At 34.5% G+C, this 27,678-nt stretch overlaps 1 protein-coding gene across 8 annotated transcripts in view; it reads right to left on the bottom strand.

Moving 5' to 3' along the window:
* Window positions 1–27,678, bottom strand: part of LOC123717844 (cyclic nucleotide-gated cation channel alpha-3) — a 124,245-nt gene that overhangs the window by 14,071 nt on the left and 82,496 nt on the right. For all 8 annotated transcript variants that reach the window (XM_045674085.1, XM_045674093.1, XM_045674087.1 and 5 more), the window contains exon 8: window positions 11,660–11,803. In XM_045674085.1, the coding sequence (XP_045530041.1) occupies window positions 11,660–11,803 (144 nt within the window). The remainder of the gene's footprint in view (window positions 1–11,659; window positions 11,804–27,678) is intronic.

The raw sequence follows: 27,678 nt of genomic DNA, 5'->3' as shown, positions 1-27,678 counted from the left end.
AACGTAATAAAAAAATTATGGCTGACGTAGTGAAAACATTTATGTATTAAGGAAATTAAAGAGAAAATTTATCTCAACTTTAAAGTAATCGCTTATAGTCGATAAAACTGGTCTGAGACGACGCTTATACTAAAGTAACTAATAACTAATATTAAGCCATTAATAACAAAAATATAATAACGATAACAATGATAGTAATAATTATATTACAATTAATGAAATTCTAGTAATAATCTTAGTAGTAATAAGGTAAAATGAAATAATTGTAATATTTGTATTCATATCTATGATAATAAAAGCCTTTTGTTGAACTTTATCTTATTTTATATCATTTAACCAATTTCTGTAAAGTTGCATATAGTAGATCATTTCCCGAAAAATAAGGTACTAAAGAAGTTTCACTTCTTACGTGTGTACACTAGTACACGCACACATATTTTAATTTATTTAACAAACGGGCCGTCACTCTATACCAGAGGGCACGGTTCGTAATTAGTTCCGTGGGCAGCACGTTCCACTCAGTGGTGGTGCGTAGCAAAAACTGCCTTAATATCGCTCACTTGTAGAATGATGATGAAACTCAGCTGCGACTCCGATCCGAACAAGTCCTCTGAACTAGTACACTCATTATTATTACGACATTATTTATTTATTGAACAATGGGGCCGCTGTTTATGGACACTTTATACCAAAGGGCACGGTTTGGAAATACTTCAGTGGGCAGCTCGTTCCACTCAGTGGTGGTGCGTAGCAAAAACTGCCTTAATATCGCTCACTTGTAGAATGATGATGAAACTCAGCTGCGACTCCGATCCGAATAAGTCCTCTGAACTAGTACACGCACACATTATTTATTTTTATTTATTGTATACATACTTAGAAATAAAAAAAATACTAGTGTGATTGAACAAACTGGACACAGTTTTCCTGTTCACCAGGACGCCGAACAGATTTTAATTAGTTACTTATATACTATGACACAAACCAATTGAAACATCGAAACTTCATTAGAAGCTGATGCAAGAAATCCGTTCCACGACAATTCTAAAACGGATAAAATGGGTACACAACGCCGTGCTAAACAAAAGGAAATCTAATGAAATTGCGATCGAGCTGGTAAAAACTTTATAACTGATAACTGACTATGTGAAAATATATGAATGCCCAGGTATCACGTTTGTATGTAATCCTATAATATTCCATATTACATAACCTTCGTGGACCTTTATAGATCCAAGGTTTGTGTACCCTTTTTGCCTTCAAAGGGTCCTTGCGGTCTTTAATGGAATCTCATATTATGTCCTTACTCTACGGTTTATGTTTTTAAATCATCTCATATAGATTTATTGAAACTAGTTACGTTTTTGCTACGTATACCATCGCAAGGAACACTGGTGTACAGTTGCTGGGGTGCTTTAAAAATAGAAGATTTTACTTTTTACTCTATATTACGCGCTCGCGTACAACAATAGAATATAAGCGGAATAATGCAATTAACGAATGAATTTTTTCAATTATTTAACATATACTCATCAATAGAATTAAACATATAATCAATATGTTATGTTACCAATATATCTAGTTACGATATATTAAACGTATATAAAGTAATCCTACAACTAACATAAATTAATATAACAAAAACAATAATTAACCTTAAAATATAATAACTAAATTATTTTATTAAATGAAGTTCTAGTCAAGGTTTCGAAGATACTGCCGAGGTAGCTGCCAGCACTTCGGTCTCCTGTGATGTCGAACTAGATATGATCTAACTAAAAGTATTAAAATAACATCTGCAACTTCGCGCCGAAATAGAAAATGATTGCGCAAATCTAACAAAAATTGTCCATTCCCATTACTAAATATATAATTTGCATTATCACGCCTTTTTAGGCAGAGAGCGGCCTATGGCCCCTACCTCTCTCACTTCATCTACTTTCATGATATTAAGCATGCATGTTCGTCGTTTAAGGGTGCTTTTAACTTCTCCCTGCTCCAGTACTTCCTGGATTAGTCCAGGTACGACAAAACCTACCCAACCCCATTTCACCATCCACGGTGTACTCTTTTTGTCAACCGCTTCTCATTCATCCGTTCCACATGGCCAAACCACTTAAGCCATATCTATCCTCAATATCTCATCATCACACATTATTTTTAACGGTCCACGAAATTTATTTCTACTTTCATGATTATTTACAATTTTTAATATATTATCTATCATTAGATGTTAGTACATAAAACGGATATATTATAAAGGCTATATTTCCTAAGGCATATGTGGTATTTCTGTGATAGGAAAAAAGCTCACTTATTATAATAACGTTTTATTGAAATCATAAAATATATGACACAGCTAGACAAAAAAATTACGGAGCAGAAACTTCGATGAACGGTCGGTACTCTGTAAACTTAGCGCTAAGTGTGAATACTGTATGTCAAAATTTTTTTGGATTTTGAGATGCGAGATCACTTCCAATAGCAGCAAACCGCAAAAAAAATCCATTTTCATCCATTGGGATCCTCTCTGCATCCATTGGGAGCCCACCTCCTTGACGATGTTGTCAGTCAACAAACACTTATGTATTTTAACAACTATATGTAATAAAATATGTAATAAAGAACTATATGTATTTTAGTTTCTTGGTAGATTTTGTTGTTTTGTATCTAAATAGTGCTTTTATTAATTTATTTTGTTGTGTTTGTTAATAAACATATTTTTTTTGCGTGCTGTACCCCATATTTCAAAAGATATATGAAATGTGGCCTGACTGAACAATTATAAATTAAATGACTTACGAATTGCAGAATATATTTTGATATTGACCAAAATCTGATTATAAGTGATTTAAGTTTGGTAATTATGTGTGATATACAGTTCCACTTTAAATATATAGTATCTATTCTAAGATATGTATGTATTATATTATATTATTGTTTGTATTGTATTTGGTATTTTTATTTCCTTATTCATAACTAAATAGATACCGATTCCAAAGTTTTAGTATGAAATTTCGAATATTTAAATATCCATTGCGCAGATATCGGAAGGCACGAAAACTTAACATTAAAATATTAATGGTTACGGATTAATGGTTGTCATCGGTGCTAATAGTGCGTACCACCACCCATGATACTGCCAGAAGGATCGCGACGTTGCTAAATGTAAAACTCACTTGCATGTACTTGCTTTAATATATGTTCTTACTATTATTCGTCAGAGTTTTTATTTAGCTGTATACATTATTATTATTACAGGTTTGACTACAAAATGGTTATGGACTGGAATAATTCCAGTTTAAAATTTAAAACAGCTTTTGTGCGATGTTTCGAAACAATTTCCTAACATTTAGTATCAAACAGTATTTTCCGACGGGTTCTGGAACCACTAAAATAGCCCGAGGTAGATCCAGCTTTTTGAGAAGTAGGATTTTTAGTTGCGAGAGGTTACACGAAAGCCATTCAGTAATAAATATATTTCCATTTCGTTCGTTTGGAAATGCATCTTTACTGTTCCTCCATGTTACAGGAAAATCAGTCCAGCCGTTTATTAAGAGTATACGCACAGAAGATTAATACATTTAAACATTTTACTTAATAAATAACTTTAAGATATTATTCACGAACTTTATACGGTACAGAAGACAAGTAAATCAAAATAAATTTATTCGTATTCGTTACTACGTATGTTCGTAAGGAGATTGACCACCAGTTCCCAAATCAACAGTGACGCGGGAAGAACCACTCAATGCACTCGCGAGCTCTCTGGCATTGAGAGTGTTCATGGGCGGCGATATCTTTACATCAGGTGAGCTGTTCTATAAAAAAAAACTAGGAAAAACCTCCGCACTCCGAACTAACGACAAGCAATACCCGACAGCAGAACAAAATATAGTAATAAATGCTTAGTAAGCTATTTATGAATAAAATTGATAAAAAGGTTTAATCTTCTTTGTCACTAAGGTTAGGGCTACAATGGGTCCTTTACATTGAACGTCACATGGAGCGATCGATGCGAGATGGGGGCGGCGGCCGACTTTCGCCCAAGCTATTTATAGCATTTCGCTGACCTACTTCGTTGCAGCACCGCCGAGGAAGGTCACGGAATCAGTTGGTACTAATTCTCTTTTGCCTCATACATTCCTTTTTTTTGAAACGGCAACACCAATCAAAGTGTTTGTTGCTATATGGCCCGCAACTAATGCCTTGTTAAACACACTGCTACTAATATAGATTTAAGTAATGTTATTACTAATTAGACTAATACAGACCTCAGTGGTTTTCAAATGTAATGTATTTAGATTGAAATAAAAGAAAGAAACACTTTGTAATTATTACATACAAAATAGTGGAGAATTTTGTACCAAAATTTTGTACCGTAATTCTACGCGGCCATAATGAACCAAGTTTAATCAAGTATTAAGGAATAAAGATATTATATCCAAAGCTAGTCGACTGCAAAATGTAAGCGCTTAAAATAGAATTTGTAGGAATTATATTTAGATTAAAATTTCGCGAAATTTTAACATTCTTATTTTCATTCATTCATGGTCGTCTTCACTCATGTCATCTAACTACTCTTAGTTAGTGACTTATTACGATGTCAATAGTCAATATACTTAATTAAAAAAATACTACAAAAGCCATACAGTCATATGTCGGAAAACAAACTTTACAAAATAGTATTAATGAAATAATTTAAAAACTAATAAAAAGGTCATTTAAAAAGTTTGGTATGGCAGTGTGCCTTTAACGCTGGGAGCATTTCCTCGAAGCACCAGCTCTGGGATCACCGGTATTCACATAACACCTGGAAGATCCAGGCACCAACTTAAATCTTTAATTAGCGTTTGTGAACGTCACGGACCAACACATGTTAGTTGCGAATAAATCAGCAGGACATCATTGATAAGCTAGCCCGCCCATGGAAATCTACAGCGCTGGTAGGCTGCGGTTGAAATACTACTAATGGCAGCTGGTTCCAGGTTTAGTCGTTTAGTGGTGTTAATCTAATATCAATTAATACAGAAATATGTATGTCGTTTATACAACATCGTACGTTCGTCATTCACGAGCCATGTTTTTTACTGACACAATCAAAACTTGTTCATTAGTTCCGCGGTTTTATTCGTGTGTTCTAAGGATATTCGTAAGACCGCTCGATTTATTTTACTAAGACTTTGTTGCAGAAAAATAATATAATTGACATAATTAAATGGAAAGGGCAACTGGCGGCCTTATCGCTATATATATATCTCTTCCAGGCAACCATTGTAAGAAGAAAAAAAATGTGTGTGTGTGTGTCAGCTACGACGCACGATTGGAGTTTACTCCTTACGAACGATAATTTTGATATCGAATAGAAAAAAAGGGTAAATGAACGCATCTGCTAAAATGATAAGAGAAACAAACATATATCTGTAATTATTGGGATTATTTATATTACTTCAATAAAGCGTATTACATAAAGTATGTTACAAAACAATATAAATAATAATAATAATAACAATAATAATTGTGTTCAATTTATACAAATCCAATTTTAGAGAGAGAATGAGATGGAATCATTCTTTTACACGTTCAATCCTACAGATATATATGTTTGTCTCTTTCTACGTAACGCCTCACCTTTTCGTGTTACACTTGATTTTACTCCTCATAAAATTTCCGTACCGGGCCTTATAACTCAAATCGTTTCTTAAACTCCAAAAAATTAAGAAGTTCAAAAATAAATAATACATATTGTACTCTTGCTTACCTCGTGATGTTTGGCTTTTGGGTCGATATCAGAAAATACTATTTCAAACTGTAATAACGTAACGGAAAGCCTGGATTTTACATTTTTATTTTAACCATAAAATTAATTTAACTTCAGTTTATAAAGTTTGTTTGCAATGTGTTAAATATTACATCAATTACTGAGTCTATAGGCTCTTTGATTCCATTATTCGACTAAGCCTAAAGACTTCAATCGTTTTTGAATGCTAATATGAAAGTGATGTTGATAAACACGAGATGTAAGTCGAGAGCAACAAGCTTTAAGAAAAAATATATTTATACCAATGAAGACAATACTGTATACATTTCTATATCTTTAGCGTGTTTGTTAGAAATTGGATAATTTAAATAAGAGTTACGATGTATTCTCTACGTGAGCCAATCAAGTTGAATGGATGAATTGGGGCTTGGACCGGGTTAACTAAAAGATTGTCACGTGGACTCACGTAGGGAGACGTGCCGACACGTACCTGTTGGCCGGCTAATCGGTCCTGTCTTTAACTATTTAGCAATACGTTAAATCGATCAGGTAAGGTGTTTAAGACCGCGCATAGGGCTAGGAAAAGTAATGATTTCTCCCGCGCGTCTGTGACTAGTAGAGGGGGCGGAGGGGAGTAGTCAGTGACACAAACGTATGCTTGAAGTTCGCGTGAGATTCTAATCGGACGAAACGGTGTTTCGCAGAACAAAAATGAAGGAAACGACAAATGATATTTATATAACTCGTAAAATATACAATATTTCATAAAATCGCTCTTGCTCAGACTAATGTTCTTTAATTCAATTAACTACTGACTCCATAATACTCGCCATGATTGAATAAATTAGACAAAAGTTTTTTTTGTATAGGGGAATTTATATTGTGTTTTTGATTAGAGTCAACCATTATAGTGAAAAATAATACGTATTTATTGTTTTTAATTCAAACATCACATACTTAGAAAATTTATACGATGAGTGCTTTTGGTAAGTGCTTAATGATTAAAGAAGATAGAAGAAGATTACCGTCGCATTCCCATCAACTGGAAACAAAGAGAAACAAATTATAGAATCCTTCAACGAATCGGGACGACACGATTATGTAGACTGTTAAAATTCATACACCCGACCTGTTGCAGCATAGGCAAAGCAAGAGGGGCTGGTAGAAGAAAGTCGTGGTCGTGGAATGAACCGCAGTTGACCGGCATCACATCCGCTGATGAACTGTTTAGATTAAAGATACCCAATTCAAGTTGTTAACAGCTTTTAGTTACACCTGAAAATGTATACATTTTCTGCGTATTATATGTATGAACTGAATTACAACGCTTGATGTTTAAATACAAAACATTTATTTATTTATCAATAAACTCAAACTCAAAAGAATTTTCATATAGGTGAACAAGTACACTTATGAACGTCAGAAAATAAGTTAAATTAATTGTTAATATTTAATTAAATAAGTTAAGTTAATTGTTCGCAAGTCAAGGGCGAGCGGGCAATAGGAACTGGCAAGAATATTTCCGCCACTCTTTTTAATCGCCAAGTTTTGAGTCATACAAATTGTTTGAACTGGAATATCAATCCCAAGGATTAGGATCATTTAAGCATCCGTCAAATTGATTAATTTACGTTTAACAAGGGCTTTGAATTTATTTAGAGGTAATTCTCTAATTTCGCTTGGGAGTTTGTTGTAAAAACAAATATAATTTCCATTATAAGGAGTGGTTTATGTTCTGGTTCCTGGTTGGTCATACACTCAAATAATGAAACATGACTGAAACATAATAAGCTACGGCGGAATATGCTTAAAAGGACGATTAAGAATATCCAAAGCGATAAATAATCATGTATCATGAGCACAGCTTACAAACACCATCTCAACAGGCCCGAATTATTGCTTATTGGAACTTTTTTGTATATATTGTGTATTCTTTCTTTAGCAATATCTTTAGTATAATTGTTTTTGTTGTATAATTTAATTAAGATGTTGGATTACGTAAAGAATAAAAAAATGTGTGCGTGTACACACGTAAAAAGTGAAACTTCTTTATGACATTATTTTTCGAAAAATGATCTACTATATGCAACTTTACAGAAATTGGTTACATAAAGTTAAGTTTAACAAAAGGCTTTAAATAATACAATTATTTCATTTTACCTTATTAGTACTAAGATTATTACAGAATTTCATTAATTGTAATAGAATTATTACTATCATTGTTATCGTTATTATATATTTTTGTTATTAATGGTTTCGAATCTCCTCGAATCAAGCATGGGTTGAACAAGAAAAATATGACGCGTAACGGAAAAATGTGTCGGTATTTTTTTTCCTCAGAACCTAACCACAAAGGTTTCACTGCTCAATATTGCAAACTATATTAAATGAAGCGATATTGTACAATTATGAAATTAACAATACGCGACTGAAATTGAACGCGTTGAACCACAGAAATTTATGAATTAGTGAAATGTTATTATCAAGCATTGATACACACGTATTTATGTACAGTCAGCAATTTCAAATGGACTTTTATTAGTATTCTGAAAACGACTGAAGTATGTTCAAAACCGATTTTGAGGTTATTTTTTCTAAGCTCTCCTGTTAAGTGATACAGCTCATGGACATTCTGCCAGAAGGCTCGCAAGAGTATCTTTTCTTGAAGGTTACATCGAGTTGGTTCGAAAATACTTATAATCGGATTCAAAAATCACTTGGTTTTCACTATCATCAATGATGAATCACCATGCATGCTCGTCGTTTATGGGTACTATTAACTTGTACCTTCTGGATTTGGTCCAGGCCGACAAGGCCAACCAGCCAGATTTCACCATCGTTGTCTTGTATCCTGCTTGTCAACCGCTTCTTATGCATCTTTTCTGGTAAAACCACCTTTGGTATCCTTGTTACGTCATCATTTAACCCACAATATAACAAAATTGTTCCCGTAAAGGATAAATCCGCGAAGACAGTTTTAATTGGATAGGCTCCATAATTACTGAGCTGATTTGAAAAATTCTTTCACTATTGGAACTATTCAGACTTAACGCCTGCGCAAATATTACGCCAAAGCACCATCGCGAGAACATTGCCGTCTCCCGCATCAGGCGCTTGAAGATTCTGCATACAAATCTATCTACTCATATCACTTGACCTACGATCATTGTACAATTCACATCCTTTTTTTGAATTATATTGTTAAGTATCTATAGTATATTATTTAGTATTAATATATTTATTAAGTATCTGGGCATTTGATTTACACCATCTCTCTGCTAAAGATAGAACAGGAACCCTACGTTATCCCTGATCAAAAGGCTATAGAATATTTAAAAGAAAGTAAGCGTTCTGTATGAAATTACAATTTAACTCAAGGTGTGAAAAAGAGCGATAATTCCTCAATCGCGTTCGTGGAAACTAGTGTCAATAGAGCATTGTCCTGCAGTCTTATAGACGATATTCAGTCTAACAAAAAAAAATTGCATTAGTTAAAAAAAAAACATTGTGGCGCTGAAACCTTTTCTTAGGTCCTGGGCCTTAGATTGTTTTATGCGTTTTATGATCATTAGTAAATTTAGCAGGTAGGTGATCAGCCTGTCTGTGCCTGATACACACCGAGGGTCTAAGGCAAGCCGGCGACCTCAGTATGTTTTCCTGTACCATTCGACCAAATGTTAAATGCGCTCATAGAAAGATATTCCATTGGTGCGAAGCTGGGGATCGAACCTACGACCTCAGGTAAGGGCTGTCACGTTGAAGCCACCAGGCCAACTCTGCTTTATTTTTGCATTTCAAACGTCTATTCACCGAAAGCTTAGGGTTATAGAACGTCGTGCTACGGCCAACTGAATGCGGGTGGAACCGCAGAGCACAGATAGTATAAATATATTTAGTTCTCTGAGTAATAAATACATGATGTAAAATATATCATGCAATCGATTATACATTAAAGGAATTTATTTTTTATCGTTTCTAAACAGTTTGAATCTTCGTTGATTCATGTGTATATTGTGAAATACACAATGTATAACTAATCTAATCAAGAGAACAGGTTGTAAAAACTTTTTGTTACAGCGAAAGGAAATACGATGTAATCAAACCAGGTTTATGGACCAATATACTTCCGAATTCACCTTACGAGTCCGCACGAGAGGAACTCACGCGTCTCCGTGGAGATGAACGGAAAAATCTCGCTAACAGACAAAATATTGTTTTGACACTGTTCATGCTGAAAGTCTTGCGCGAGGTTGAACACTTCTTTGTATCTAGGGAGTGTTCAAGTATTACGTCATGCAATTTTTGGAGATTCTTGTGTGTGATCGACCAACATTTTATTACTAACATCTAAATAATAACTATAAGTAAAATGTGAATACTATGTGATCGGTCATAGGTTCGATCCCCATTTGTACACTTGACTTTCTATGTGCGCATTTAACAGTCGCTCGAACGGTGAAGGAAGGAAGGCATCGTAAGATAAGCTGCATAGGAGCACAGGAACTGATCACCTACTCACCTCTTAGATTGGCCAATTATACAGAAATGAGAATCAGACCTAAAAGGTTGTAGCGCCAATGTTTTATTTAACTTTTTAAACTAACATTTGAAATGGAAATAAAAAAAAATATTATTATTATATGAAAGCAATAAACAAATTTCGCTTAACATTCGCTTATTAAATCTTTAAGAGATCTTTAAAAGGAGTCCCTTTAGGCAATATTCCGAAGATACTGGCAGAGTTCACCCTTTGAATAGCTAGACTAATTCTTTGTCCGAGGTAGCTACCTATCTATCTATCTATGGTATCTTCGGTCTCCTGTGATAATCACAAACTGATTTATAGTAACCTTATGTTTAAACTAACGACTTTACGTGACGTTGTTACTGACGTTATCTTAATTTATATCAATCTCCTGTCACAATGTTTGTCCGCGATGGACTCCTAAACTACTTAACCGATTTGAAATTAAATTGGCACACCGTGAGCAGTCTGGTCCAACTTAAGAGATAGGATAGTTTAGATCTTTAATGTGTAAGTGTAAATCAAGTTCAAATTATAGTGACGATAATACAGTGAAATTATTCTTTCGTGTCACGGTATTAAGGCTAACTAAAACCACATTAAGGAGAAACGAAGATCGCGGGGGCAGCTAGTGTTTTATATATATATAATTAATAGGGCCTACGAGACGCCAAAACAGGGCAGTCATCGCAGCCCATGGGCACCCGTTTTTAGTGGATGCGTTGCCGGCCTTTGAGGGAGGAGTACACTCTAACTATAAATAGTTAGAGGTCCTATCTTTCAGGCAAGACCCCACCGGCTGTCGATGCCACAGTTCGCTAGTTCGCAAAAGAAAGTGTCTTGTGAAAGACTTTCACGTTTAATAAATCATTGAAAATCATACATACATATGTCAGAAATATGAAAGTGTCGTTAAATAATCTACATCATAGATTTCTTTGGTTCTTCTGATTTTTTTATCTAAAATGTAATGTAATTATAACCTCTGCTCAGGGGTACCAAGAGTATGTATGCTCAGTCACATATTGAGAGTGACTATCAAATTAAATGAAAGTAAATCAATCAAATCTTGAGGGGTGTGCAACCCAAGTGTACTCCAAGAACTGGGTTTATTTGTACCTATAGGATATTTGCGACGTCGAAGGCCTTGGTTTTTTGCGATACCAAGGGCGTTGCGACTACCGAATGCTGTCCCAAGACTTTTGATATATTTATATGTTCGCAGAGTGTATCACAGTAGCGATATTGTGTAAATTATATGTATGTACTTTATTATATTTTATTTAATGTTTCTCGACATTATCGTATTGGCATAGTCTGTAACGATAATGTATGTATTTATGTAATAAATAAATATAAAAAAAATTACATACCCTGAAACTCCTTCCTGGCTGTGCTGACTGACGTGACAATGTTAGCTACGTGCCCCAACACTGTCGCGAAGAGAAGCAAGCCGAACAGTAGTTGGGCGATCACAAACACGTATTCGCCTTTACTGCGTGGACGAGGCAGATCACCTAAAATACATATTATTTAATAGAAATTTATAAGACAACACGCACAAATCAGTATATGTGTGTAATTTGAGTAGCAAAGACCCAAACATCCGTGAGTGCTTTTGTAAGTAGTACAGTAGTCGTATAGTAGTTTTCGAACGTAAAAATTATTACTATAAGAAGTCTAATGCCTGCATACGGTCTTTCATTGTGCGATAATGTACGCCCTGTGTCAATGAAGTCAAGTGAAATCGTTTATTTCAATGTAGCCCTTTCAAAAGTCCTTTTGAAAGTCGAAATTACTGATTAGAAATATAAAAAAAAACATGTTTGTGTACAGTACCTACTTTGTACACGCGTTAGTTATACTTTGGCGTAATAACATAAAAATGAAGTTTAACAATAGAAACAATGAACAATAGAAAAAACGTATTTAATATGTTAAAGGTTTTATTATTACGCATTATCTAGTTAAATATCACAAAATAATATCTTGACTATAGCTAAATTTAGAGTGTCGGTTTTGTATGAAGGCGCGCGCATCGTAAAAATTTACTCTCATCATATTTCCCTAACGCGCTAAAAGTAGTATAACTTCAGAAAATGGTCAGGAAACTCCATAATTACTTCTTCAAAATGGTAATTACAATATTTTGGATATATTGATTTGATTATTATATGTTTTATGGGTTTTTAATATTAAATATAACAAATTAGCACATTAGGATTTTATAAAAGAAACCTCAAATAATTAAACTAGTAAAATGCAAAACTAAAATATATTAAACTAAATCTTATAATTAACTTAACTAAATAAATTTAGGCGCCAGGAGGATTTTGGTTTATCCCACCAAACATATTATATGTGGTAACGTTTACCACATAAACAAATTTGTTAATTTATCATTCAATATTGAATATCGAATTTAAGGGCGTTTCCCAAAGCTAAAAAGAAATAAAACATTTCAGCTATCACAACTAAATAAAACCAAATCTTAAAATAATAATTAGAAAAAACATACACAGTTATTTCCGAAATAATTCAAAATTATACATCACACCAGATACAATTTATGTCTTTAAAGTGTCGAAAACACGGCAATCACCGACCGTGCCTCTCGTTTTCTCCCTACCCTCATCCTATTACAATGTGAAAATAAAAAAAAGTACTAAACTTAATTATACTATAAATTATTATACATACGATGCGCAAATACCCAAGATGCCACGTTTAAAATAGTACAATGGTAGTGTATAAATGTCTATGATCGGCCATCATCATGATTGTACGTAATTGCCATTGTGTCGGTATATCAAAATAATTATTGCACATATTGGCGTGAAAAAAGATTTAAGTCAAATTTGTATGTCAAAATCCATCACAGTACAAAATTTCTGAATCTGAGGATTGTTAGCGTTTAGTATAACCAACGGTAGTGGTTTCAATGTGCAACTCTCATCCCTGAAGAAGTTCGATCAGCGGCTGTGCGCATATAACACTCGTATTCAACGTATGGGGAAGGAAAAAAGCGTCGAGGGTTAGTCAGGCACGGAAGACTAGCCTATTAGTAATGATCACTGAACAGAAATCTGAGGCCCAGAAAAGGTTGTAGTGCCATTGGTACACCTGAATCTAGAACCTATTTAATTAAAAAGCCACTTCTATCAGCCATCAGAATTGCTAAATTGAAAATTCAAGCCTCGGACGTTATCAGTTGAAATATAATTTTGATCTCATTTTCAAATCGGATGCTGGGCTAGTCGCTCCAGTCTACGTGATTGCTCTGAGCAAATACCGCGCTCGCCTTTCATAGAATTTTGATTTATTTAATTTTGCTTTATTAAAAATTTATTGCATTTATATATGAAAATGAAATAGGAAACCAAATGTATAGTCTTCCAAGCTATAAACCACATGGATCGCGGAAAGAATGACGCTTGCTTCCAACAAATTTTATAGGCAAAACAAACTAAATAGTTTCGAGACATTTCTAGGTTGTTCTCAGTTCTCGTTCGTTCTGTGACATTGAGTTGTGAATGAGGCCTTATGTCTAATTGAACATAGAACGTTATAAAATAAGACAACTACTTTCGGCCGACTACTACTTTCGAATGGACCTGTGGATCCGGACCTCGGCTTGGGCCACCGTGGGGTAGTCAATTGGGGTGCCTGAAGAGAAGGAAGGAAGCTGGAGTTAGCGTAATAAGCAACCACACCGTCCTCGGTGAAGGCGGGGTTTTACCCTAACCTGACTTTGCTATGCGAGGGTGATTTTTAATTTGTCACGGCTACGGTGATTGTGCCGCATACGTGACTGTTTTGTCGAAAAGGGTCAGTGGCTAAGGTCGAGAATTGTATTTATTAGCTGACAATACCTTGTTAGAGCTTTTCAGGGTATGACATCATCGCAGTCATTTATACGGAGATGGTAGATGTCGCTACAACTGCTATTTGCTATTGGAAGGAGAAGTTTGCGTCATATGATCTATCTATATATATATATAAATGAATCCCTATTTCCCTTGGTCACGGCATCACGCGTGAACGGCTGGAACAATTTCGCTAATTGTGTTGTTATGTTTGTTATTGTCAGGAGACGGTTCTAATGAAAGAAAAAAAGAGAAAATGGCGCGGAAAATTAGAAAATTTAAGAATACTTAACCACCGTATTAAGTAATCCTGAATTAAGGTTACATAAAAAACTTTTTTTATGTAACCTTTTACACGCCAGAAAAAAAGATTGTTGTATATCATAAAGTATTAGAATAATAAACACTTTGTTTCTGAAATATTTTTTTAGTTTATGATACTAAGTCGAAATAATATTTAAATAAATTAATCTACAAATAGTTTGTTTGGAATATAATAACTTATATAAAATGCAATCAGAAAAATGCCTTTTTAAAAGCTCTTTTCTCTTTTGTATAATTTAAAAATTAAAAGGTTTGGCGTTAAATATAAAGGATTGATGTGTTACCCAACAGATGGCGCCATTTTGCGACCAGTCTCCCATAAAAAAGCTCTCTTTAAAAATGGTATATCCCTTATATCTTCCAAATTGTGTAAAATATTATTGATAATGCTTTTTTTTACAAATATAGACCATCTTAATTACGGAAACATGGAAAATACAATCTCGGCCAATAATACAAATAAATGAAAATAATTCTCATAAGAGATAATACAGAAGCACTATCAGATATTAAACTGCCTCATGCAGGGTATAATTGGTCGTTATAAATATGACCTGTACAAAAATGTTTTGATTTCTTAGTTGCCCTAAATCTGATACTTCTAGTATAGATGTAGTAAATATCGCGCTTAGCGATTAATCATAAATCACTGTCTGCCTTGCTACGGTTGAACTTATTCAACGTGTCACAACCTAATATATAACCTCCAAATGGGTATCCTCAAACACGTTATCTCGAGAAATATAAAACACTACCAAATACTGCCAATAACAGAAGAAGTAAATGTCTTAAGGTTCGTCTTGTGATCACTTTTGGACATGACATAAAAACACGAGTTGAGCATGACGTACACATCCAAAAAACGCATATGGCAAGTGAACGTTGAGGCTAATAAATAGGGGCTTAGTCAAGATGCCTGAACAGTAGTGTATGTAACAAGTCGAAGACTTAATTTGTATCAAAATGACAGTTCGTGTTGACAAAGTTTCGTATAAATTTAGTTTTCGATTTCCTATATACACTGTTAAGTCATCTTGACTCAGCCCCATGGACTAACCAGTTATTAGATCGCTTAACGTTAACCAACATTAAAAGTAAATTGAGAAACTACTTTTATATGCATTTGTCTTCTAAACAAAACTGCTATGGTTACAAACCACAGCGGTTTTCTAATGTAACGTATATTTCTTCGTAGTCTTCATTACTGAAGCTTGTGCCTGTTGAAAAGCCCAAACCGATACGTCGACTTGCTTCTACACTACTCTGTCCTTAGCTTGTGTGCATTAGGGATGTTGAGACTCATAATTGTATTTATTTGGTCAAACCAACGGGTAGGCGCTTGATCCCGGCTTATCCTGCCATCACTACACCCTACCCTATGGCGTAACAATACGGTAGCAGGGCTGGCAGAATGCCACGGCTCCCCGACCCAAGAGGGCCTCTACCCAAGAGGCCACGAGCTCAATTTTTGTTTTGTTTTTATTTCATTGTAAATGTATGCAGGTTTCCTCACGTTTCCTTCAACGAAAAGCTAGCGAATAGATAATGAATGCATTGAGATATTTTGTTCTATGGACGCTTTAGGCTAGAGTGGAGACTACAGACCATTCCTTCTTGCCTAAGAGAGGATTTACTATTGTGGCATTAGTGGGACATATATAACGTGTAATTGTGTACGCTGAAAATCTCGAAGTTTTTTAAAATTAAACTGAGTACAACGTGACGATTTTTAATGATAGGGCACCATCAAAAGAAATTTCCACGGCCCCCAGATGGTATAATCACGCCACCGTCCCTACCATGACCAGCTCGTCGAGACCATTCGGTTCTTTCCTGGCAATATGTGAGCTCCATAAAAAAGCTCAGTTGTGTATTTAAGCCTTGATTTGTTTAAGCTAATGGAATATGGTTAAAACTAGTATTAAGAATATCCATAGCGCAAGATCACCTTCATCATGAGCACACCCCACATACACACCTTCACATACATACCCTCACTTTCACACTATCACACAACACAGACAAATTTAAAAAAAAAATCAATGGCGCTACAACCTTTGTAGGTCTGGGCCTCAGATTCAGTATTCTGTCAGCCTTCTGTGCCTGACATACGCAGTCGACTTTTTGGGTCTAAGGCAAGCCCGGTTTCCTCACGATGTTTTTCTTCACCGTTCGAGCGAATATTAAATGCGCACATAGAAATAAAGTGCATTGGTGCACAGCCGGGGATCAAACCTACGACCTCAGGGATGAGAGTCGTATGATGAAGCCACTAGGCCAACACTGCTCTGTATATCTTAGTTAAGTATTGGATAAATTTTATTGTTTGTTCCCTTTTGAACTCTTTTGTAGGCATATATTTTTGTGTAATTGTTTGTTATTATTTATATATTTGTTGTTAGCTGTATATAAATAAAGTATATGGCCAAAGTACCTAACCCCTCGTCTAGTGTTCTTTAGTTGGTTGAGAATGGAGTTATTGGATCCATTTGCAGTCCATGGTATATAGAAGATATCAGAAGACAGGTACTGGACTGATACCGGTGGAAACAGAATGATGTTTCCTTGACCACGATCCACACATGAGCTGATAGAAGATATAATAAAATAACCTATATATTCTCCAGGCTGAAATCTTTTCAATCTCGAATTGGAATTTCGTATTAAAATACAAAAATATTTCGATGCGATGTTTTAAATGGCTGTGAATTCTCTCATGCACGCCATTTTAATTGGCCCAAATATAAAACAAATTCAATTTTAATATTTTGTATGAAATTTGTTGTTGCTAATTAACTACATAGGTCAACGGTTTGTTTTGTGTCTGTTTAGTTAGCCCAGTTAAAAATTGGTTAAAGGTTACAGGAGTTAAAGGTAAGAGAGACGAACTAGAGTAAGAGAACGAGACTTAAAAGAAATAATCTTCAACAATGGCGCTGTAGATGTTAAAATCATCTGTTTTACCAATACCATGTACTTAACTTGTACCTAATTTAATTATCTCCACCGACAACATAGTCTGGGAATTACCTTAAATATATTAAGGTGGAGATGACAGTTTAGTATGTATAAAGGATGTGAATTTTATTACTATTTTTGAAGTGAAACTCTTTATCAACGTTGAAAAAAAATTACGGTCATATTTTTACGCTACGCGCCATCTTTTTCTTCCAAGCGATTCGAAGCCATTAATAACAATATTAGTAATAATTCTATTACAATTAATGTAATTCAGTAATAATCTTAATTTAACCAATTTGTGTAGAGTTGCATATCATGATAATTTTTCGAAAAATAAGGTCTTAAAGAAGTTTCACTGCTTACGTCTGTACACTAGTACACGCACACATTTTCTATAACTGGGGGCAACCGGCAAGAAGCTTACATTGGCAGAAGGCTCGCAAGTGTCTTTTAAGAATTGGTACGCTCATTTCTTAAGTAGAATTGGAAGAGGATGCACAGCCCCACATCTGTACGCAACGCCAAGTTATCAAGCCGCTTTGAAAGTGACTGGTCGATGACGAATCGAATCGCTCTCGTTGAATAGGATCCAGTGGAAGGCACTGGGGGAGCTTCCGCCCATTTACAAATAAAAGCAGCATTCACTGCTCTTTTATATTAAGCTCTGGATAAGTAATGCTAATTCTATTATATTCGCTAAGAAGAATGAGTGGTGCCTTAACTCCTATAGAGTAGACAGAATTTGGAAAATTTAGCTTGAACCTTTGGAATGGATGCAAAGTTCTGTGACAATAACAATTACCTAACTATGAAAAATCATTATAGCACAACCAGTAATATCAAGAGGTTTGAACATACGTTGAACGAATGAAATTTGAGACCATTTTGATCGGTGCATAGTATGTGCAATACATTTAGATTAAATATTAATATAAGGTTTAATTAACTCCAGCCCCAGACCAAAGCGAGCACCACAACGCTTTTCATGTGGGCCTTAAGTGTATTTATTTGACAGAGGCGAACATTATCTATACTTATGAAGTTTATAAAACTTACGTCTTATATTTTTTTAGTTTGTTAAAGTAATCACTACAACGGTTAAGGTTAGTTTGTTTTGATCTATTTATTTATTTGCCGTAAATAAAATATATATTATGTGTTCTTATTAATATTATAAAAGTGAGTTTAGTTTTTGGTACTTTTTATTTAACTCGTTGTAATTATAACAAATTATATCAAGCGCTGGAGCTAACGCTGGCCATACACGGCCCGCTTGTTGCATGTATTAAACATGTATTGACTGTATTCTTCATAATGCAGTCGACTACGACTGCTAGGAACAGTTATGTTCGACCGCAAAATAATACTGATGCAAGTTCATTTAAAAGATGAATTTTGATGAAGAAACACTGCTTCTTGTACTACTATTACGCTAGCGTAGGCGTAGAAGATACTGTAGTATGTGGGTGCGTCCAATACTACAAACAAGAGGACATCCATCCAACATCATATGAAATATTCCATTTTCATGCTTTGCATCCATGAGAGAAGACACAAATCAACTACTTTAGAATGTCCGTGGTTTCATGAGATGAATTAGTTAGTATTTTGAGCCCACAGGAAGGTACCGCTCAGGAGCGGTCCGTGTATTGCGGATATGAATATAGTATGGAAACTTCAGATCGCCATGCGGTGACAGCTCTAGAGCAGTCGGTCTCGGCTGCAACATGCGGTCCATCTATGGCCAGCGTAAGAAGCGAATGGTTCTCGTCTCAATACAACGAGGGCTATAGTGAAACAAATGTATGCCTAAGTTTGCGCGAGATAAGACGGACAGTGTTTCGCAGAACAAACGATGTAAACACTAAATACCTTTATTTAAATGACTCGTAAAATATATAATACTTCATAAAATCGCTGGTAACAGCTCGCGTCCAAACTAATGCTGACATTCAATTAACTACTGACTCTATAATACTCGTCATGATTGAATAAAACATAATTAGACAAAATTTAGAGGTGACTTTGTGATTTGTATCGAGCAATTTATATTATTGTGTTTTTAATTAATGTCAACCATTGACATTATAGTGAAGAATCAATAAATATTTTATGTTTTTAATTCAAACATCACATACGTAGTACAAATGCAATTTACGAAAGGTGTTCTTGGTTATATCCCGCTTATAACCGCTTAATCGACACTGTTCTGTTGGTTATTAAAACATCAGATTCGTTTAAAATTTCATAGATTGCGAATGAAATGACCCAGTTAAAACATAACGGTATGTCGGTAACATAACGAACAAATCAAATTACTTTTTGAACCTGGACCTATTTTACCATTTTTGAATTGAAACTAAATAAAATAATCTATGCGAAAATGCATTGCTAGTATGGTATGTGTATCATCAAACACTGTTAAACAATAAACATTTCTCATATGTCTATATTAAATATATGACAACATTGACATCTTTTGCAACCGTGCATTCCTTGGGAAGAAATTGTCTCGCCACACTCAATAAGTCGTCGTGTTTGAGTGGTTTTTTTAGAAATTTTAGAACAAGCCTACGTAAAGCCCCCCTACGAAGGTGCGTTGCCGGGCTTTGTGGGAGGAGTATACACTTTGAACAATTGGAGGTCATGTCTCCCAACAGGGAGTCGACTTCACAGTTCGCTAGTTCGCAAAAGATTGTGTCCTGTGAAGCGGACCATTGAAGACTTCCACTTGCTTGTACCGGCTTCTACGCATGGTCATAAGTAGTTTATCAACCGCATATTAGAAGTCCATTGGTGCATAGTGGTTCGAACCCATAACCGCAGGGAAGAAAGCTCTCTTACAATTGAGACTCTTTTTGTCAAATTAACGAGATTATCAACATAGTAATACAAAATAAGCTCGATTGTCTATATTGTTAACAAGGATAAATAAATTAATAATAGGATATTATTAAGAAAGAGTTTAATGATAGGATCTCCGCCATTAAGTTGTGGAATAGGCTGCCTGACTCCATACGATTGGCTCCTCTTCCTCCTACGTCCCTAACATCTTTTAAAACTCTTCTGCATAAACGTTTCTTAACCATATCCTATCATCACTTGTGACTTTTATAATTATTGTATTTCTTATTCTTTTGTATTGTATCGCAATTAATGAATCTTGAACTAGTGCAACTTCATCGGCGTTGGAAAAAAATTTACGGTCACATTTTTCGGTTACGCGTCATCTTTTTATTGTCCCTACCACGGTTGATTCGAAGAGAAGCGAAGCCATTAATAACAAAAACAAATAATAACGATAACAATGATTGTAATAATTCTATTACAATTAATGAAATTCTGTAATAATCTTAGTAGTAATGAGGTAAAATGAAATAATTGTATTATTTGTATTCATATCTATGATAATAAATAATTTAACTTTAATTAACCAATTTTTGTCAAGTTGTATAAAGGAGATCGTTTTTCGAAAAATAAGCTCAAAGAGAAGTTTCACTTCTTACGTGTGTAACACTAGTACAAGCACAATTTTTTTATTAATTGTTTTTGTATTATTTGGTGAATTTATATTTTTTTAAATAAGATTTGGTTGTGTAATTTTTGTACTTTACCCTTTTACTGTTGTTGATGTGTTATATTATTTAAATTTCTATAAATATAAATTACTTAATTAACATAACCCGTCCATCAAAGCAAGACTACATCTGGACATTCTGAGAAACTGTCCTCAAAGATGTATGAAAGTTCTCCTAATTGCAACATTACTTAACTGAGAAGTTACAGGCAAATCAAAAGACTTTTGAGTAGAGTTTCAAGAGGAAGATAATATATAAGATACAGAGTACACAGAGTATATATATCGCTTATACGCTTAGAATACTATAGTCTGTGTGGGGCTGACTTTTTACGATAGAGTAAAAAGTTCATGGCCCAGGCCAGTCTTCGTTCTTAAAACCATTATTTACCCACATTGGACTGTTAAACCACTTGACAGAATGAAATTGTATTTAAATTGTATATAGAACAAGGCTCCTCGGGACATTGTTACCATGGTACTAAAAATTAAAGTATCCACAAGGATCTTAATGTGAATACATTCCTGAATACGGGTAAACGGTTTGCACACTTAAACAGGTTACATTGCCGTGTGAATGCTGAGGAAATCCAAGTTCTTGACATAACAGAAATAACACGCCTAAAGTTCGTGTGTGCAAGTGACACACGAACATAGTGTCAAAACAATATAGGAAACTAACCCTATTCACTGGTATATAAAAAAAACAGTGGCGCTACTACTAATTTAGGTCTGGGCCTCAGAATTCTGAATCTGTTTCATGATTTTTCAATCTAATAGGCTAGTGGGTGATCAGCCTCTTGTTCCTGACGCCGTCGACTTTTTTGATCTATCGAAAGCCGGTTTCCTTACGATTTTTTCTTTCACCGTTCGAGCGAAAGTTTTTTTATTTACATTTTAAATTTATTTCTTCGATGTTTACGTAAAATTTCTCCAATATAACATTTACAAATATAAATAAGATTAAAGTTGAGAAGTTATCGTATATTCAAATAACATAATACATAACAAGTATAAGGGATGAAACGGGCGGCCTTAAAGTTAACAAGCGATCTCTTCCAGGCAACCCGTATGAGGGAAAAACTAAAAAAAAAAATGTGATGCGTAAGCATAATGAAATGCGCATAATGAAAGTCCATTGCTGTGCAGGGGATCGAACATGCGGCCTCATGGATGAGAGTCGTACGCTGAAGCCACTAGGTCAACATTGAAATACTTATGAGCCAGAATTATTGTATAGGCTAGATTGTAATTCATGTAGTCACTCTCTTTTGTGAATTTTAAGGTATGAAAAAATTTACTACAACAACTCTAATATTAACAGCGAGGAAATGCTACCAGCGTTAAAGAAAGAAAAACGAAAGGCTAGACCACACAGGGCACAGACCAACTTTTGAAATATGTTTGAAAAAAATTTTAAAATTAAATTTTAAAATATTTTAATTAGGTAGGTTAAGAAAATTATAAATACTGTATACTTGATTGTTATATATAGCAGTAATCTTCTATCAAAGCACGTCTTGTCTATAATCCTCCGATATTGTGGTCCATGAAATAATTCTACCTCTCTGTGTTAAACTAGACTTAGCATCACGTAATCCCGTGAATCCCTCCCATCCGTTTCACCACGGGGGACCATGGTGAAACGTGGTGAGATTTTAGACTAAACCCACCAAAAATGACGTGTATTTTTCAGTACATACAAAGAAACCTACAATTTGTATAATATTATCTTGAACAACGTATAATCTAATACTATTCTAGAAAATTCAGGACCATGATAAAATTGTCTAGACAGTGGTTGTTTGTTTTTGACTGGCATAAAAATAACATTAAAAGAATTCGTTCGTTGCCTGGCAACGGCGAGTCAAGGTTACCTTACAAGCCCCTTTATCTTAAAATCGTGATTTTCAATCCTCACGTGGACATCCCCTCAGCAATATTTTAATAAGCTTATTTAAAAAAAAAACATGTTTCACGTTCAACAATTAAACTCAACTTTTATCGTATTTATAATTCGTATTTTAATCTGCGTTAAGAGCGGTTTTCAAAGTGTAATGTATCAGGATAACTAGTTATAATTAGAAATATAAAAACGTAGCAATGATACGGTTAAATCGATACCCGAGAGGCAATAAAGCTTATAATGGAGTATTTAATATCCTTGCGATGCAGCGATATAGGAAGATCGTTTTGCTCCCTTCACTGCGTATAATTGCAGCTGATATTTGAGTAACTTGACGCTTTTGTGACTTTTACGAACTCGGTATTTTGGTAGTTCAATGTAATCTCTATAACTAGTATGTCAAGGGAAATTCAAAAAAATCGAGTTAACGAATTTTTGAACTTCGACATATAACTGCTAAAATTTCAACTTTTAAGGCGCGATTTTTAAGTGTATTTTTCAATTTGTAGAGTCGAATTTTAATTCAACTTAAGTTTTGGAGTATATATTCTTTAAATATTAATGTAGTAAACTGTACACTAAAAAAATATGTATTATGTTTTCATTTATTGCACGCGTACAAGACAAAAACAATAGATTGGAATCCTCAATCTCGAACATTCATTTTGGATTTTGTTGCTAATATATTGTACTACGACTTACGGAGTACTCCTTTTTGAAATTCGAGTTTTAGAGTATAAATATTTACTATCAATACTTCGTAAGGAAATAACATTTTGTTCGAGTTAAAAAATCTAAATTATTCGAGATACTACCTACGTATTTACCCCTAAATGGCAAGTTTATGCGACTTCAAGGTCCGAGTTATAGAGATTCCACTGTACCAAATTTATATATTGAAGCAGTTATGACTGTAAAAAAGCATCAAAAATTGTTCAAAAGAAACATTCCAACACGGCTGTGGATGCTTGCATGTAGCACCAGGATGTATTCAAAAAAATGTTACGCCATAATTATCAAACTATTTAATCACCTAGATGTTATAGTTCAATGCCGAGTAATGCTTTTGGTGATTAAATTTTTAACGGCGGGTGCCTTTAGCCTGAGTGTTTATTTAGACTATAAGTTTGATAGCAGGTTGAAATGAATAAAAACAATTACAGAATGGCAACCACGCGATAGAAAAGAGGAAAAGAGGAAGCAGAGCAAGAGATGGGCAGACGATACAAAGAGAATAGAAGGCACAACTTGGCAAAGAATAGTTAACATCAGAAAATAATGGAAGCAGCTGGAAGAGGCAAATGTGTCAAAGGACACGCTTACCTAAAACGGGTCATATTATGTATTAGATTAAGTTCTATTTATGTATTAGAATTAAGGTTTATTATGTAACTTAAATAAGTGTTAATATATTTTACAGGGTGTCAGCAATAAAGGCATACTAATAAAATCCGAACCAATTCGACTTAGGGCCCTTTAGAAAAGAGCGTGCCCATTTTTAAAGGCTTTAGGTGTCACTTAAGACCAGATGAGACTTCATCCCGTTTGTCCCTTGTTATAAATCGTTTAGTTGCAAATAGTGTGATACGTTCAGATATATTTAATCATAAAAAAACAAGTGAATGTCAAATTTATTATCATTATGACATAATAAAAATTAAGATCAGTTAAGTTATTTATAGTTGTGGTCAAACATCTAAAATCTAAGTAGTCTCCCAAGCTAATAAAATCACCTTGACTTAAAAAAAATTATGCTTGATTCCAACAAATTTCATGGCAGTTGGCAAAACAAACTAAACATTCTCGTTCGTTTTGTGGCATTGAGTTATGAAAGAGAGATTATGTCTAATCGAACATTGAACATCTTTTTATGTAATCCCACTAATAGCCTGAAAGGTTTAGACTTCAGAACATCTCAGCTTTTAGCGCAAAGGTGTTCTGCGAGAATGGGAGACGCTGGTTGAGGTCGACGTGGGGCGGTCAATCGCCTGAAAGACAGGACTGAAACTCCTCTAGCCTCTGGAGTGATGTCCCGCCGCCTACTATTGATATTGCTTTTAATAAGCCACTCGCTAATTTAGGACCATCAATATCCGACAATATACGTTCCAAAGCCATCCGTGGTTTTTAATGATTGATACATTGCAGTGCAATATTTTTGTTTTTAATTGGAATCTCGCTGTTGGCCTTAAGGGCCTTTACATTCTCATGAATCGCGACTGAAGCACCTGTAGCTGGTGAACATAGGAGGGGGCAAAATGCGCAAAGACTACGCTAGCGTGTGTCATGCACGGTCGGATGCAGGCCTTGTACAAGACCACCTTGTGTCTGAGAGAGCGCAATTTTTAAAATATAACCTCAATCATATATATAAATTAAAGAAAATGTTTTGTAAGCGCGTTTTAATATAAATATAGTATATATTTACTTATTTAATATAATTTAAATATAAATTTGTAGTAATCTAAAACTTTTTACCTTTCTAAATGAACTGCATATGACTACAATATATCTTTGTTTACTGTCAGTAACAGTTTACAATAGAACTACTTTGTCTTTTACTACGGCAGACTTAATTACAATTTCGGAATCCTTTGTCCAGGGAACTTCAAAACTGCTTTTCAGGAGGTCGTTAAATTGCGAACGATCCACATATAATCTTTTATATAATCTTTTAGGTGTTAGCCAAGCGTTGTATCTGTATTATGCAAAGTTATCTATTATTATTAATCTCAGGAGTTGTTCGGATTAATACCTGCAGCTCAGTTTCATCATCGGACGTCGAGGAATACGGAATTCCATCCGTATCACCTCGACGTCCGCCATTCCACGACTGAGCTTTTTTCAAGGCAATATTCGCCGTGCACCATAGCTATGTGGAACCAGCTATTGTGCACTGAAGTGTTTCCGAAAGAATTCGACGTAGTGAAAGAAAAGAAAAGGGGGTACCAATTCTGAAAAGGTCGGCAACGCACTCGCAAGCCCTCTGCCATTGAGAGCGTCTATGGGCGGGGGTCACTTAACATCAAGCGAGCCACCTGCCCGTTGGTTCCCTGTTCTATATATAAAAAAAATGATATATATAAGTTCAATAAGCATTTTATTTTTGTTAATGGATTCAAAACTACTGCTATTAAAAAATATATTTATTGTTACTGTACAAAGTGCTCAGGGGCAAAAGGGAACGTTTGCAATAACATTCTCCATCGGGACCTTAACATCGCCACCACAATAACTACACGTCTTCCATTCTTAAAAGGCAACAATTTCGCGAGCCCTCGGACATTGAGAGTATCCATGTATCACTTAACATCAGGTGAGCGTCCTGCCAGTTGGGCCCCTGTTCTAAATAGAAAAGTACTTTTACAACGTTTCAGTTCTCTCTTTTCAATCAAACCAATTGGGTAGAGACGAAAGAGTGTTTAAGAGTTTAAGAGTGCAATTTGATTGGTTAAATTTTAAGGGCATAATGTTTGTCTCATCGCATCAGCATATTTGTATAAATTGCGAAACTTGGTGTTATTTTAATATGTAATACAAGCAAGACTGTAAATTATATCGTAACCCAAATTTGATATCGCTTTCAAAATATGATACGAAGATCACGTACCCTCGAAGCCTTCGAGGATAATGGTAAGTTGCTTTTAAAAGTTATGTTACGAACTAAGGCGTGTTTACGTTATATTATTTTAGTATATATTTTGTCCTTATATTCCCGCGTCTATGAAGCTAATTAATTGTTGGATTTCTTTATTATTGTGTTTACTCTATGATGAAAAGAGACAGACTGATTTGCGTTGTATGAAAAAGTGATGGCGTATGAAAATTGGCAGACTTTATTTTTTTATAGTCTATGGTAGCTATTAGGGTTTCATTCGTTTTACAACGTAAGCAATATGTAAGTAATAACTGTAAGTTGGCCAATAAATAAAAACAAAACATGAATGCATAAGTTCATGAAACTTTCGTAAAACGAGGGATACAATATATTTTTATGAATCACACATTTTCATACTCTGTATCAACGATAATATATTTGAAATGGCGTTTAAGTGAAAATAAAGTCGCTTAATTTTCAACAAATCAACGTAAAAAAATGGCGCTAAATGTGCCATAGTGTATAGAAATCTATCGCGACTCGAATATAAGCGCGGAAAATAAAAACTCCATGGTGATAATAATAATCGTGGAATTGACAATTGACCTGTCCTTATAAAAGTTTTATTTAAGCAATTGCTTTTCTGTGTACACTTCAAAAGTAATTATATAGTTTTTGATATCTCAATTAGATAGTTATAGATGTTATAAAGTAATGATTATTTATTTGCAGTTTGGGACTCTTCAAATCAAACGTACTTAGAGTCCATTTAATTAAAGAACCGTGATATACCTTTTTTCGAAACTCATAAAATTTGTTTTTAACTTCAGTGATAACGACATATATATTATTATATATATATTAGTATATATGATATGAGTAACGTTTCGACATCCATAATGTATTGTTACAACTGAAAATCTTTTACCAATTAAATCTATGATAAAGTTATTAATAATCTATATTTATTTATAAAGGTATAAGTCGTATATTCAAACCTAAACATAACTATCAAATATACAGTATTTACAACTTTCTTCCCTTTGGAGTAGACTTGGACCGTGGGGTTCAAGTGCACAGGCGCTAGTACAGCTAGCCAGCACAGATAATGCCAGTGAACCCAGAGCTGGTGCTTTCGTGTCTCAACAAATAAGTATGGC

The sequence above is a fragment of the Pieris brassicae genome, chromosome 13, assembly GCF_905147105.1.
Source record: "Pieris brassicae chromosome 13, ilPieBrab1.1, whole genome shotgun sequence".
Taxonomy (NCBI): Eukaryota; Metazoa; Arthropoda; class Insecta; order Lepidoptera; family Pieridae; genus Pieris; species Pieris brassicae.
Note: the sequence above shows the minus strand (reverse complement) of the source record. Positions and strands in the feature narration are given on the sequence as shown.